A 15,000-nucleotide genomic window follows, 5' to 3' on the forward strand; every position below is an offset into this window, starting at 1 on the left:
TAGCTGGCGCTGGCCCTTCCCTCTATAAAGACAATTGTACTGATGTAAGCTGTTATCGCATACTGCGTGTCTGTGGCTGGGGACTTCAATCAAAGAGCAGCTCCTGGCTCACGGTTTAAAACCATACACTGCAGCACGGACGATCATTCAGTGTCCTCTGTGTGCTGGATTGAACATCTGAGTCACCCCTGCCACTCCTTCTCTTCCCTAGGAACCCTGTGAATAAACAGAGTGCCAGACAACGGCAGGAATCCCTCGTCTCTCAACGCCTTCCGTTCCGCCACCTCCGCCGGAAGACTCCACTGTTTAGATTGTGCTTCTAGATCAACGGATCCGCCCCTCCTGCTCTGCACTGGACTCTCCTGACCTCAGCACCACGTCACTGGATCCTCAGCTGATGCACTATCCTTGCACTATCGCACTGTTAACATGTCACTGCAGATATAACTTGCTGTGATCCTAACTGGCTGCATCCTAGTTCATATTGTATTCTAGTAGTATTATTATTATTTGCACTGACTGTAAACTACACTGTGTTTAAATATGAAGCTTGCATTGTAACCCTGTTCTGCCCTGGAACACCTGTGAGTCGCCTTGGATAAAGGCGTCTGACAAATAAATACATAAATAATAATAATAATAATTGAAGTCACCTGACTGTTAGTGTCAACCTTCTCAGTGTCCACCAGGGGGAGACAGACTCGTTTTCACAGATTTACCAGCGAGGTCTTTCTTTTGAAGTACAGAAATGCCACACGCAGCGTGAACCGCCCTCTGCGTGAAAAGGAAAAGGGGTCCCCACTCGAGAAACCAAATACAGAAGTAAGCGTGGGAAAACTGCAAAAAAATATAAAACCCTTTCCGCTTTAACAATGAAAATACAAAAAAAAATTCGAAAAAAAATGGAATTTGAGAAAAACAGGAAAAAACATTGAAAGGGAAGCATTGTAAAGCACAGAGAGGTCTGGTAAAGCATAGGGAAGCATTGTAAAGCACAGAGAGGTCTGGTAAAGCATAGGGAAGCATTGTAAAGCACAGAGAGGTCTGGTAAAGCATAGGGAAGCATTGTAAAGCACAGAGAGGTGTGGTAATGCATAGGGAAGCATTGTAAAGCACAAAGAGGTCTGGTAAAGCATAGGGAAGCATTGTAAAGCACAGAGAGGTCTGGTAAAGCATAGGGAAGCATTGTAAAGCACAGAGAGGTCTGGTAAAGCATAGGGAAGCATTGTAAAGCACAGAGAGGTCTGGTAAAGCATAGGGAAGCATTGTAAAGCACAGAGAGGTCTGGTAAAGCATAGGGAAGCATTGTAAAGCACAGAGAGGTATGGTAAAGCATAGGGAAGCATTGTAAAGCACAGAGAGGTCTGGTAAAGCATAGGGAAGCATTGTAAAGCACAGAGAGGTCTGGTAAAGCATAGGGAAGCATTGTAAAGCACAGAGAGGTCTCGTAAAGCTTAGGGAAGCATTGTAAAGCACAGAGAGGTCTGTTAAAGTATAGGGGAGCATTGTAAAGCACAGTCAAGTAGTCAATAGTAAATCATCTCTGCTTTATTCTGTGTCTTGTAGAACAAATTGAGGGAGCCCAAAGAATCATTTAAAAAATCAGGTTCCTTATTAATTAAAATCCATGATGTCAAATCCGAGACCCGTAGAGACCTCGGGACAATAACATTGTAAAGCACAGAGGTATGGTAAACCACACCGATATCAGGGTCTAGTGCTGTATATTATAAAGACATTTCAGAGGGCTGGATCGCATCAATATCAGGGTCTAGTGCTGTATATTATAAAGACATTTCAGAGGGCTGGATCGCATCAATATCAGGGTCTAGTGCTGTATATTATAAAGACATTTCAGAGGGCTGGATCGCATCACTATCAGGGTCTAGTGCTGTATATTATAAAGACATTTCAGAGGGCTGGATCGCATCAATATCAGGGTCTAGTGCTATACATTATAAAGACATTTCAGAGGGCTGGATCGCATCAATATCAGGGTCTAGTGCTGTATATTATAAAGACATTTCAGAGGGCTGGATCGCATCACTATCAGGGTCTGGCGCTGTATATTATAAAGACATTTCAGAGGGCTGGATCGCATCAATATCAGGGTCTAGCGCTGTATATTATAAAGACATTTCAGAGGGCTGGATCGCATCAATATCAGGGTCTAGTGCTGTATATTATAAAGACATTTCAGAGGGCTGGATCGCATCACTATCAGGGTCTAGTGCTATATATTATAAAGACATTTCAGAGGGCTGGATCACTTTGAGAATGGGCTGGTTCAGTCTCTTCTCTGTGCTTTACTACACTTTGAGAAGGGGCTGGTTCAGTCTCTTCTCTGTGCTTTACTACACTTTGAGAAGGGGCTGGTTCAGTCTCTTCTCTGTGTTTTACTACACTTTGAGAAGGGGCTGGTTCAGTCTCTTCTCTGTGGTTTACTATACTTTGAGAAGGGGCTGGTTCATTCTCTTCTCTGTGTTTTACTACACTTTGAGAAGGGGCTGGTTCATTCTCTTCTCTGTGTTTTACTACACTTTGAGAAGGGGCTGGTTCAGTCTCTTCTCTGTGTTTTACTACACTTTGAGAAGGGGCTGGTTCAGTCTCTTCTCTGTGCTTTACTACACTTTGAGAAGGGGCTGGTTCATTCTCTTCTCTGTGCTTTACTACACTTTGAGAAGGGGCTGGTTCAGTCTCTTCTCTGTGCTTTACTACACTTTGAGAAGGGGCTGGTTCAGTCTCTTCTCTGTGCTTTACTACACTTTGAGAAGGGGCTGGTTCAGTCTCTTCTCTGTGCTTTACTACACTTTGAGAAGGGGCTGGTTCAGTCTCTTCTCTGTGCTTTACTACACTTTGAGAAGGGGCTGGTTCAGTCTCTTCTCTGTGTTTTACTACACTTTGAGAAGGGGCTGGTTCAGTCTCTTCTCTGTGTTTTACTACACTTTGAGAAGGGGCTGGTTCAGTCTCTTCTCTGTGCTTTACTACACTTTGAGAAGGGGCTGGTTCATTCTCTTCTCTGTGCTTTACTACACTTTGAGAAGGGGCTGGTTCAGTCTCTTCTCTGTGTTTTACTACACTTTGAGAAGGGGCTGGTTCAGTCTCTTCTCTGTGCTTTACTACACTTTGAGAAGGGGCTGGTTCAGTCTCTTCTCTGTGTTTTACTACACTTTGAGAAGGGGCTGGTTCAGTCTCTTCTCTGTGCTTTACTACACTTTGAGAAGGGGCTGGTTCAGTCTCTTCTCTGTGCTTTACTACACTTTGAGAAGGGGCTGGTTCAGTCTCTTCTCTGTGCTTTACTACACTTTGAGAAGGGGCTGGTTCAGTCTCTTCTCTGTGTTTTACTACACTTTGAGAAGGGGCTGGTTCAGTCTCTTCTCTGTGCTTTACTACACTTTGAGAAGGGGCTGGTTCAGTCTCTTCTCTGTGTTTTACTACACTTTGAGAAGGGGCTGGTTCAGTCTCTTCTCTGTGCTTTACTACACTTTGAGAAGGGGCTGGTTCAGTCTCTTCTCTGTGTTTTACTACACTTTGAGAAGGGGCTGGTTCAGTCTCTTCTCTGTGCTTTACTACACTTTGAGAAGGGGCTGGTTCAGTCTCTTCTCTGTGTTTTACTACACTTTGAGAAGGGGCTGGTTCATTCTCTTCTCTGCTTTCCTGTCGGGTGATGTTGGCAGTGTCGCGTTTCTCTCCTCCGTCTCCCTCCCTCTATCACACCTGTTTTTGCATCCCGGGGGCCGGAGCTCAGCGCTGATTGGCTGGCCACTCCTCTCCCTGCTTCCTGGTCACAGAAGGGGACTGTTGTCTCAAAAAGAGGACCTTGCAACAACCCGGGGAACGAGAGCGATAGCCATGTTTGTTTGACTTTATCTTCGCTGAAGTTTGCATCGCTGAGGTCGCCACAGCGGTCTGGTAGGTGAGACTGCCGGAGTGCAGGACTGACGGAACCCGGATTCAGCAGACCAGCGCTAGATACTATTGTGAGGCACTTTGTCAACCTGCTTACTGTACAGAAGCAGCACCTGCGCCGGTGTGATGTCATACTGTGTTCTGCATTCCGTGACGGTAATTATTATTATTATTATTATTATTATTATTATTATTATTATTATTATTATTATTATTTATTTGTCAGATGTCTTTATCCCAGGCGACTCACAGGTGTTCCAGAGCAGCACAGGGTTACAATGCAAGCGTCATATTTAAACACAGTGTAGTTTACAGTCAGTGCAAATAATAATAACACTACTAGAATACAATATGAACCAGGATGCAGCCAGTTAGGATCACCATAATACATTAGCTGTGTTTCTAAATCTCATTAGACAAATCAAATGAAATCAATTTTTTTTTGTATAGCGGTTTTCATAGCATCTCAAGGAGCTTAACAGAAAATAACAGTTCAGAACATCAACAACGAAACTGCATAAAACATAAAAAAACATTAATAAAACTCTAGTATATATATATATATATATATATATATATATATATATATATATATATATATATATGAATATGAATATGCATGAACGGAACCTTTCTAAAAGTGGGTGGGCCAGGGCCTTGGGGGGTATGAAGTATTTCTGTGGATAAATGAATCCAATTTAACAGCTTCGTCAGATATTGAAGCAGGTTACGACTACACTGCTACGAGACTTCTTGTCCTTGGATGATGCAAAGAAATTAGTACCTGCTTTTATTTTTTCTAGGTTAGATTACTGTAAGGCTTTATTCTCTGGATTTACAAGTCATGCTCTATCACGTCTACAGCTAGTGCAAAATGCTGCTGCTAGAATGCTAACTAGAACAAAAAGAGGGCTCACATTACGCCTGTGTTGGCATCATTGCATTGGCTTCCTGTGCATTACAGAATTGATTTTAAAATTCTATTACTAGTTTTTAAAGCACTGAATGGACTATCTCCACAATATCTAAATGATATGCTAATTCCTTATCAGCCTGAACGCACTCTGAGATCTGCAAATGCTGGCCTTTTATGTATTCCGAGGGTGAATGGTGAATGGGAGAGGCTGCTTTCTGTTTTAATGCCCCCCCCCACTCTGAAACTTCTTACCCCCTTTTATCATTCACCTTCAATTGCAATCCTCAAATCTCGATTAAAAACATACCCTTTAACATACACAGGAGGCTGTGTGGTCCAGTGGTTAAAGAACAGGGCTTGTAACCAGGAGGTCCCCGGTTCAAATCCCACCTCAGCCACTGACTCATTGTGTGACCCTGAGCAAGTCACTGAACCTCCTTGTGCTCCGTCTTTCGGGTGAGACGTAGTTGTAAGTGACTCTGCAGCTGATGCATAGTTCACACACCCTAGTCTCTGTAAGTCGCCTTGGATAAAGGCGTCTGCTAAATAAATGATTAATAATAATAATAATAATAATAATATAGCTTTTCCATAACATTTTTATGTTTTATTGTTACTTCTGTTTTTAATAACTGTACTCTTTTCTTACTGTTTATTATTGTATTTTTGTATTTTGTTTTCTGTATATAAAGTGCTTTGAATTGTATTATTATTATTATTATTATTATTATTATTATTATTATTATTATTACTAATAATGATGATGAGCTTGCGGTCTGAATGCCGGTCCCACAGGCATCATTTCATTTACAGCAAAAGCTATCTATTGTAAAACAAACAACAAAAGAAAATGACCATGTACAGCATTTACATTGATACAGAATATATTGATAAAGAATATTAAACAGCTGTCTACAAAGTATTTGTTTAGCATTATAGCCTATGGAGCTATTTTTTTTAAGTTCTACAGTTATTTGCTTCTTCAGACACAAATCACATGAAATCACATCACCAGGGGTCACAAATGGAGATTAGATAAAGGGGCATTCAGAACAGAAAATAGGAGGCACTTTTTTACACAGAGAATTTTGAGAGTCTGAAATCAGCTCCCCAGTAATGTTGTTGAAGCTGACACCCTGGGATCCTTCAAGAAGCTGCTTGATGAGATTCTGGGATCACTAACAACCAAACAAGCAAGATGGGCCGAATGGGGCCTCCTCTCGTTTGTAAACTTTCTTATGTTCTTATGAAATGGTAACAGATGTTTCAACAGTTCTGTAGTGTTACAAGATGACGAATGCTGCAACATTCACTGCCACGCGTAAACTCGCCCCCTGCCCCCCCCCCCCCCCCTGTTTAAAAAGTGAGTGGGCAGTGACCTGTTGTCATCATGTAACCATGGGAAAAGCAAAGACTGCAAAACTGCCATGCAAAGTGTGTAAGAGTGACGTAGATCAAAACAGATTTACCAGGGGCCTGGTTGTTCAAACAATAATAATAATAATGGTAATGATGATGATGATGATGATGATGATGTCACTGCTTGCTGATGTTCTCTTGTTAAACCCCCTCACACACCGCAGTCTGGGTGATACACAGTCGACTCACGTCAAACCCGGCGTGTGCTTCTGTCCCCGCTTCCTGTCTGAGAACGCGCGCTTCCTGTTTCCTGCCTGCGCCGCGGCCGTTGCCAAGGTGACAGGGTCAGGCTGTCCGCATGCAGGTGTGGCGAGACTCGATAGCGAGACTTGAAATGAGATCGAAGCCGACAAAACAATCCATGAACCTGGCTGGCTGGCTGACTGGCTGGCTGACTGGCTGGCTGACTCGCTCGCTGGATGGCTGGCTGGTTCGCTGGCTGGCTCGCTGGCTGACTGGTTCTCTGGCTGACTGACTGGCTGGCTGGCTGGCTGGTTCTCTGGCTGACTGGCTGGCTGGCTGGCTGACTGGTTCTCTGGCTGGCTGGCTGGCTGGCTGGTTGGGTGAACACCCTTTGTTACACCAGCCTCAGACGTGCAGCCCTGTGATTCTTTTGTAAACATGGTATCTGGTGCTACCACACTTGGATAAAGCCTTTTTTTTTCGTGGACGTTTTTCAGTTTTACTCAGACGCAGACCCACAGACTTGTATATGAATCCATGTACCAAAGTGTAAGACCATAGCAGGCTTGGTGCTCCAGTGGTTAAAGAAAAGGGCTGGATACCAGGAGGTTCAAATCCCAGCCACTGACTCACTGTGCGTGACCCTGAGCAAGCCACTGAATCTCCTTGTGTTCCTTCGGATGAGACGTCAAACAAATGAGCTCCTATTGGAAGAGACTCTGCAGCAGCAGCAGCAGCAGTTGTTGATGATGCAGAGTTCACCCCCCTAGTCTCTGTAAGTCGCTGTGGGTAAAAGTGTCTGCTAAATGACTAATTATTAATAATAATAATAATAATAATAATAAATGTTCCTGTTAGCACAATCGCACAGCACACGTTTCGACTGAGCAGCATCTCTCTGAAGACTTCTGTGTGCTAATCTTAGTTGAATCAGTCTTGTCACAGTCATGAATCGTTTGTCGTTTGGTGGGGAAGCTCTCCTACCTGTTGTGGATTTGCAGGCAGCATTTGCAACTCTTGATCAAACATCCGGTGTACAGATTGCAACCACAGGAAATGAACTGAAGAGCGGGGAGAGAAGAGGTGGAGAGAGAGGGAGAGGGAGAGGGGGAGAGGGGAAGGGGGAGAGAGAGACAGGGAGAGGGAGAGGGAGAGAAATTCTCTCCTCCTTTTTCCTTTCTGCCTCTCATCTATATTCTAGATGCAAACCAACCGATCCTCTCAAACAAGCAGCAAGCAAAACCATTTAGCAAACTGAGAGAAAAGCGATTCATGGTGTTGGGTGCTGCTGTCTCTCTCTCTCTTTCTCTCTCTCTCTCTCTCTCTCTCTCTCTCTCTACACCGCCTCTCTCTCTCTCTCTCTACTCTGTGGGCAGGAAGTTGCGCTCGAGTCGAGATAGAGAGACCTTAAAAAAAAATTTTAAAAACCAAAGAGCGTCCATTTGACAGCCTGTGAGGGGAAGAGCAGAGAGAGAGATAGAGAGAGAGAAAGAGACAGAGAGAGAGATAGAGAGAGAGATAGAGAGAGGGAAAGAGACAGAGAGAGAGATAGAGAGAGAGATAGAGAGAGGGAAAGAGACAGAGAGAGAGAGACAGAGTGAGAGGAGAGACAGAGAGAGAGAGCGAGAGAGAGAGCGAGAGAGAGAGCGAGAGAGAGAGACAGAGAGATAGAGAGAGAGACAGAGAGAGAGAGAGAGAGAGAGATAGAGAGAGAGAGAGACACACAAACACACACAGAGAGGAGTTGGTGCCACACTGGGATTAGACTGGGAAGCTGGGTGAGTTTGCTGTGCCGCTGTATTGAGTGTTGAAGCTGTTTCTCTGAAGCGAGGCGTTTGGGACGGAGCGGGGTGGTGGTGTAGGGTGGGGGGGGGGGGGCAGGGCTGCACCGGAAACTAGAAGCTGAGCTGAAGAAGAGAGGAGGGAGGGGGGGGGGGCAGCCCTGAGATCCCTTCAGTAATCTCCTGGGAGAGACGGGGAGGGGAGGAGGGTGAGCATTATCAAAGCCTTGCTGCAGATCTCGACTCGATCTTCATCAGAGCAACGAGACGGACGGACGTCTCTCCCTGGCGTTCATCTGCTTTTTGCATTTCGTTCCGGATTCTCAAACGGTCCGGATGTCATCAGCACGGTCTGTTTTTTTTTTTTTCAGACGGCAGTGACGCACCCAACAAAGTTACCATTTCAATTCAGACTTTTAATTCGGGGGGGGGGGGGGGGCTGTGATTCGTCTGAAATTGTTGATTATTCGTTTTAAGAGAATGCAAATGATATGTGGCTGTTTTTTTGTGTTGCTGTCAGATTGTTTTTTTTAAAAAAAGTGGTAATGACGATTTGGAGGAAATAGCTTTGAGAATTTCAGCTCTTAAAGGGTAACCAGTGGGATCAGTATTAGGTCCTCTGCTATTCCTAATCTACATTAATGATTTAGATTCTGGTATAGTAAGCAAACTTGTTAAATTTGCAGACGACACAAAAATAGGAGGAGTGGCAAACACTGTTGCAGCAGCAAAGGTCATTCAAAATGATCTAGACAGCATTCAGAACTGGGCAGACACATGGCAAATGACATTTAATAGAGAAAAGTGTAAAGTATTGCATGCAGGCAATAAAAATTATAAATATCATATGGGAGATACTGAAATTGAAGAAGGAATCTATGAAAAAGACCTAGGAGTTTATGTTGACTCAGAAATGTCTTCATCTAGACAATGTGGGGAAGCTATAAAAAAGGCCAACAAGATGCTCGGATATATTGTGAGAAGTGTTGAATTTAAATCAAGGGAAGTAATGTTAAAACGTTATAATGCATTAGTAAGACCTTGACAAGAATATTGTGTTCAGTTCTGGTCACCTCGTTACAAAAAGGATATTGCTGCTCTAGAAAGAGTGCAAAGAAGAGCAACCAGAATTATCCCGGGTTTAAAAGGCATGTCGTATGCAGACAGGCTAAAAGAATTGAATCAGTCTTGAACAAAGAAGACGGTGATCTGATTCAAGCATTCAAATTCCTAAAAGGTATTGACAATGTTGACCCAGGGGACTTTTTCGACCTGAAAAAAGAAACAAGGACCAGGGGTCACAAATGGAGATTAGATAAAGGGGCATTCAGAGCAGAAAATAGGAGGCACTTTTTTACACAGAGAATTGTGAGGGTCTGGAACCAACTCCCCAGTTATGTTGTTGAAGATGACACCCTGGGGATTCCTGGGAGCTGTGTGCTTTTCAGAGTCCAGGGGGCCTGTGTTTTCAAAGCGTGCTACTGTCGTGTTTTTAATGAACTCGTGTTTTTTGAAAGCTGTTAAAACGCTGGCTCATTTTACAGAACTGGATCCACAGCCGGGAGATAGAATCCAAGTTCTCCTCAGCACTCTTAGCAACAACAAAAAAAGAAAGAAATAATGTAATGAGTCACGAATCTGATTATTATTACTGCGCGTCCGCTAGTGGATTCACGGTGTCTATTGACATCTCTATTGATTATTAATGGTTTGTAATAGAGGTATAAGCTTCGTGGTCTCTGGTCAAGCACAGGCAGTGTATTGAACAGGAATGGAGACCGCCAGTGACCAGGAAACTGACCAGATCAACTTTTATATGCGGTCTCCTTTCTTTCTGTCTTTCTTTCTTTCCTTCTTTCTTTCCTTCTTTCTTTCTTGCTCCCTTTATTATATAATAAAACAAACACATATGTAAACTCAAAGGTAATTTGTAACCCTAACTGGCTGCATCCTAGTTCATAGTGTATTCTAGTAGTATTATTATTATGTGCACTGACTGTAAACCACACTGTGTTTAAATATGAAGCTTGCATTGTAACCCTGTGCTGCCCTGTAACACCTGTGAGTCGCCTGGGATAAAGGCATCTGCCAAATAAATAATATACACTGTATTTAAACATTTCTCTCTCTCTCTCTCTCTCTCTCTCTCTCTCTCTCTCTCTCTCTCTCTCTCTCTCTCTCTCTCTCTCTCCAGCCTGCTGCTGATGGAGGCATCGCTGTAGTAACCATGGCAACCAGCTAACACCTGCAGTCCCGCGGGCCTCGGACCGAACAGAACCTGAAACCTGCTGTCGGAAACCGGAACCAAAACAGAACCCAAAAACACAAAACCCGGAACAAACAAAACCAGATTATTTATTTCCAGATTTTTTTTTTTTTATTTTTATTTATGGAGAGAGACTCTGAACCCCTCCACCAGGGGGAGCCGCTGGGCAACCAGTACTCGGGATCCCAGAGTCTGGAAGGAGGAGGAGGGGAGGAGAGGGGTTGGGACAGGGGAGAGAACTGGGGTGAAGGAGTGGGAGAAAGAAGGGAGGGAGGGAGGGACACAGAAGAAGCGGCAGGAGACTGGGAGCCCCAGTACGGGGATCCGAATCTGGGGCAGGATCCCGGAGAGGAGAGGGGTCCGGTGGAGGACAGTGAGCGAGGGGAGGGATGGGGGCAGGACCTTGCAGAATTCTGGGGTGAGTCACCCCTGCAGGGGCCGGACCTGCCTCCCTGGGACTTGGGTTCGAGTGGCACAGACGAGGAGCTGCTGGAGCGCTCTGCTGCGTCGGGGGAGCGGGGCAGCTCCGTGGGGGGAGGCAGCCTCGAGAAGCTGAGCGTGACGTGGACTGACAACCCGCTGAGCCGGGGAGAAGAGGGGAGAGAGGGGGGGGCTGAGGGCTCTCACTCCCCCTCTCCTCCTCCCTCGCCCTCCGCATCCTACTCTCCCTCTCCTCCTACCCCCTCTCCTCCCTCCCCCTCTCCTCCTCCCTCACTCTCTGCATCCCACTCCCCCTCTCCTCCTGCTCCCTCTCCTCCCTCCCCCTCTCCTTATCATTCCTTCTCTCCTCCTGCCCCCTCTCCTCCCTCCCCCTCTCCTCCTTCCCCATCTCCTCCTCCATCGCCCTCCACATCCCACTCTCCCTCTCCTCCTCCCCCCTCTTTTCCCTCCCCCTCTCCTCCTTCTCATTCCCTCTTTCCTCCTTCCCCCTCTCCTCCTCCCTCGCTCTCCGCATCCCACTCTCCCTCTCCTCCCTCCTCCTTTCCTTCTCATTCCCCCTCTCCTCCTCCCTCTCCCTCTCCCTCCACAGCTTTCTGTCAGCTTCCTGTTAATCAGTCAGACTGTTACACAGAGACAGGGGACAGTGTAACAGGGGACAGTGAGACAGAGGACATCATGACAGGGGACAGAGAGACAGGGGGCAGTGTGATAAGGGACAGCGTGACAGGGGACAGAGAGACAGAGGACAGTGAGACAGGGGGCAGTGTGATAGGGGACAGTGAGACAGGGGACAGCGTGACAGGGGACAGTGGTTTGGACCGTGAGGAGGTCAGTGACCCGGCTCCTATCCCAGGCTCTCCAGGACCCAGCGGAGAGGGCGGTCCTGTGCAGGGAGGGGCTGTTGGAGAGAGAGAGGAGGGGAGCAGCGTGCAGGAACAGGAACGAGAGGCCCAGGTAATTACTGCACTGTTTCACAATCAGGAAGCCGCTGTCAGGCATGAATCCCCTTAGAAACGTTCACCGCATGCTGTTCAGCTTCCCTCTCTGTGCTTTACAATGCTAGCCTATTACACTTAGCTGTGTAGCCAGACAGAGACACACACACACTGAGACACACACACACACTGAGACACACACACTGAGACACACACACACACACACTGAGACACACACACACACACTGAGACACACTGACACACACACACTGAGACACACACACACTGAGACACACACACACTGAGACACACTGACACACACACACACTGAGACACAGACACACTGAGACACACTGACACACACACACACTGAGACACAGACACACAGAGACACAGACACACAGAGACACACACACACTGAAACACACACACACTGAAACACACTGACACACTGAGACACAGACACACTGAGACACACTGAGACACACTGAGACACACACACTGAAACACACTGAGACATACACACACTGAGACACACACACACTGAGACACACACACACTGAAACACACTGAGACATACGCACACTGAGACACAGACACACTGAGACAACACTGACACATGCACACTGACACACACACTGAGACACACTCACACACACACACACACACACACACACACTGACTGGTATTTATATAAACAGGAAATGCAGCTGTTTTATAAAGAAGCCTCTTAATAAGAAGTCTGGACAGGAAATGTTTCTGTAACGTTATCATGAGATCAGAAGCACATGACTCCCTCGCACCACAAATACCTCAACACAGCGACTGCTTGAGCCCTCAGAAACATTTACTGCGGTTCATTTGCATGATAATTTACAATGCAGTTACCATGATTAAAATATGCTTCCCCACCCCTCTCTGTGTTTTGCAATGCTCCCCTGTGCTTCGCTGTGCTGTTATCACGCTGTGCTGTATCACGCTGTGCTGTGCTTGCTCTCTGGGTCTCTCTACCTCTGGGGCATCTCTGTAACCTTCTTGTTTTTATCTCCAGGATTGTCCCTCTTCCAGCCCTGAGGAGACTCCTCTCACAGAAGCTGCAGAAATCCACACTGCAGACAGCACTGGAGGTAATGCTGTGCCATTTCACTGCTTTCACACACAGACCGCTGATGAGCACTGGCACTGAAGCACTGCAAGATTCATATCAATGAGCCAATTAGAGACTTACAGAGACTAGGGGGTGAACTATGCATCATCAACAACTGCTGCTGCTGCTGCTGCTGCAGAGTCACTTACTTGCTTTACCAGACCTCTCTGTGCTTTACAATGCTTCCCTATGCTTTACCAGACCTCTCTCTGCTTTACAATGCTTCCCTATGCTTTACCACACCTCTCTGTGCTTTACAATGCTTCCCTATGCTTTACCAGACCTCTCTGTGCTTAACAATGCTTCCCTATGCTTTACCAGACCTCTCTGTGCTTTACAATGCTTCCCTCTGCTTTACCAGACCTCTCTGTGCTTTACAATGCTTGCCTATGGTTTACCAGACCTCTCTGTGCTTTACAATGCTTGCCTATGGTTTACCAAGCTTTCACTGTGCTTTATTACACTTTGCTGTGCTTTTCATATACTAGCGTTTGTTCAAATGGTTTCTTCTTAAAAATACATTTGAGAGTGACTCAGGTATCACAAGGAGGAAACTGACAATTCGGATGACCGATCTGACACACACACACACACTGACACACACTGACACACACACACACACACACACACACACACACACATGTCCCTCGGATCTGAAGTGTGCTGAATTTTAGAAATGCTGAAAGGAACTCAATCGACTCAGTGACAGAACGAATCTCATCTTTTTCACCCCTCAGCTGCTGAGGGGCCCCTGTGTGGCCCGGTCGAGGGGCCCCTGGTCACGGAGGAAGGAGTGAGCGGTAACCACGGCGATGCCTCGCAGGAGGAGGGGGGAGGGGGAGGAGGAGAGGGCGGAGCCAGGAGATCTCACCCCTGCGATGTACTTTGAAGGACTCGACAGCACTGATATAGAGAGGTAGGAAACGGTTTCATATCATATCATTTTAACATTTGAATTTATTAAGAACGAAAAAAAACGTGCTCCGTCCTTCCGATGAGACGTCAAACAAACGAGCTCCTATTGGAAGTGACTCTGCAGCAGTAGCAGCAGCAGTTGTTGATGATGCAGAGTTCACCCCCCTAGTCTCTGGAAGTCGCTGTGGATAAAAGCATCTGCTAAATGACTCATTAATAATAATTTTTAGCCTGAGCAATATTACAATATTACCACTGGTCCCCTTTCAAGGCGCGCTAACCGAAGCTCCTAAAAATCCATTTCCTATCTTATATATATTTCAAAGGCAGCGTTGGAGATGGAAAGCGGCTGGCTTCTGATTCCTGCATTGCAGCGGGACGGTTAAATACCTGCTCAAGGATTCGATCCTAATCGAATTGATCGTCTGACAGTCCCAAAACTAAAGCACAGAGTCTCCAAACTCAATGGGGTTCGCGTCCCATTAATCCCATTGAAACCAGCAGCCCAGTCCCAGCTCCAGACTGGTTTACTCGCACAGCAACGCATAGATAACAAACTTAACATGATGCAATTATTGCACTGAATGGCGCGATCCATACACTATTGCACTGCTAACATGTCACTGTAGATATAACTTGCTGTGATCCTAACTGGCTGCATCCTAGTTCATATTGTATTCTAGTAGTGTTATTATTATTTGCACTGACTGTAAACTACACTGTATTTAAATATGAAGCTTGCATTGTAACCCTGTGCTGCCCTGGAACACCTGTGAGTCGCCTTGGATAAAGACGTCTGACAAATAAATACATAATAATAATAATAATAATAATAATAGGTGATATAGGGAGGGCTAGAGATTCGACTCCTCATACAGTGATCTTCAATCCAGTACATTGTGCATGTAATTAATTAACTGAGCCCCCCCCCCCTCTTCACAGCAACTCCGGACCCCCCCCAGCTCAGACTGGACTGGGAGAGGCTGTGGGAGAGCCGTCGGGCCAGTCCCCCCCCCACGCCAACGGAACAAAGTGGACAGCGAAGCAGCCCGCAGGCTGGCCGCCCGGCTTTTCAATCTGGAGGGATT

At 45.9% G+C, this 15,000-nt stretch overlaps 3 protein-coding genes across 5 annotated transcripts in view; all 3 read left to right on the forward strand.

The window, feature by feature from the left end:
* LOC117969124 (uncharacterized) overlaps nt 1-613 on the forward strand; it is a 9,656-nt gene extending 9,043 nt beyond the window's left edge. Inside the window, exon 8 of the mRNA XM_059020423.1 lies at nt 212-613. Within this exon, the coding sequence (XP_058876406.1) occupies nt 212-323 (112 nt within the window). The 3' untranslated portion in view covers nt 324-613. The remainder of the gene's footprint in view (nt 1-211) is intronic.
* A 3,141-nt stretch (nt 614-3,754) lies between these two features.
* Nucleotides 3,755-14,989, forward strand: LOC131730368 (uncharacterized). Of its 3 annotated transcripts, none has more exons than XM_059020418.1 (5): nt 3,755-4,065; nt 10,403-11,869; nt 12,902-12,977; nt 13,735-13,913; nt 14,855-14,989. In XM_059020418.1, exons 2-4 carry the CDS (start codon nt 10,598-10,600, stop codon nt 13,884-13,886), a joined length of 1,500 nt encoding a protein of 499 aa, XP_058876401.1. In that variant the 5' UTR covers nt 3,755-4,065; nt 10,403-10,597; the 3' UTR covers nt 13,887-13,913; nt 14,855-14,989. The 3 variants fall into 3 exon arrangements, with proteins under 3 accessions (XP_058876401.1, XP_058876400.1, XP_058876402.1); XM_059020417.1 differs by lacking the exon at nt 3,755-4,065 and adding an exon at nt 7,606-8,205; XM_059020419.1 differs by lacking the exon at nt 3,755-4,065 and adding an exon at nt 8,406-8,558.
* LOC131730367 (PH and SEC7 domain-containing protein 1-like) overlaps nt 14,251-15,000 on the forward strand; it is a 4,584-nt gene continuing 3,834 nt past the window's right edge. Inside the window, exons 1-2 of the mRNA XM_059020414.1 lie at nt 14,251-14,277; nt 14,855-15,000. The exon at nt 14,855-15,000 is cut by the window's right edge and continues 36 nt beyond it. Coding sequence (XP_058876397.1) covers nt 14,251-14,277; nt 14,855-15,000 — 173 coding nt within the window. The remainder of the gene's footprint in view (nt 14,278-14,854) is intronic.

Source organism: Acipenser ruthenus, unplaced genomic scaffold (assembly GCF_902713425.1).
Source record: "Acipenser ruthenus unplaced genomic scaffold, fAciRut3.2 maternal haplotype, whole genome shotgun sequence".
Lineage (NCBI taxonomy): Eukaryota > Metazoa > Chordata > Actinopteri > Acipenseriformes > Acipenseridae > Acipenser > Acipenser ruthenus.

Excerpts from the sequence above, each read along its gene's own strand:
- LOC131730368 (XM_059020418.1), top strand. The coding sequence starts at position 10,598 with ATGGAGAGAGACTCTGAACCCCTCCACCAGGGGGAGCCGCTGGGCAAC. Across the intron at positions 11,870-12,901 it reads AACAGGAACGAGAGGCCCAG|GATTGTCCCTCTTCCAGCCC; the intron begins GTAATTACTGCA and ends TTTTATCTCCAG. Across the intron at positions 12,978-13,734 it reads CACTGCAGACAGCACTGGAG|CTGCTGAGGGGCCCCTGTGT; the intron begins GTAATGCTGTGC and ends TTCACCCCTCAG.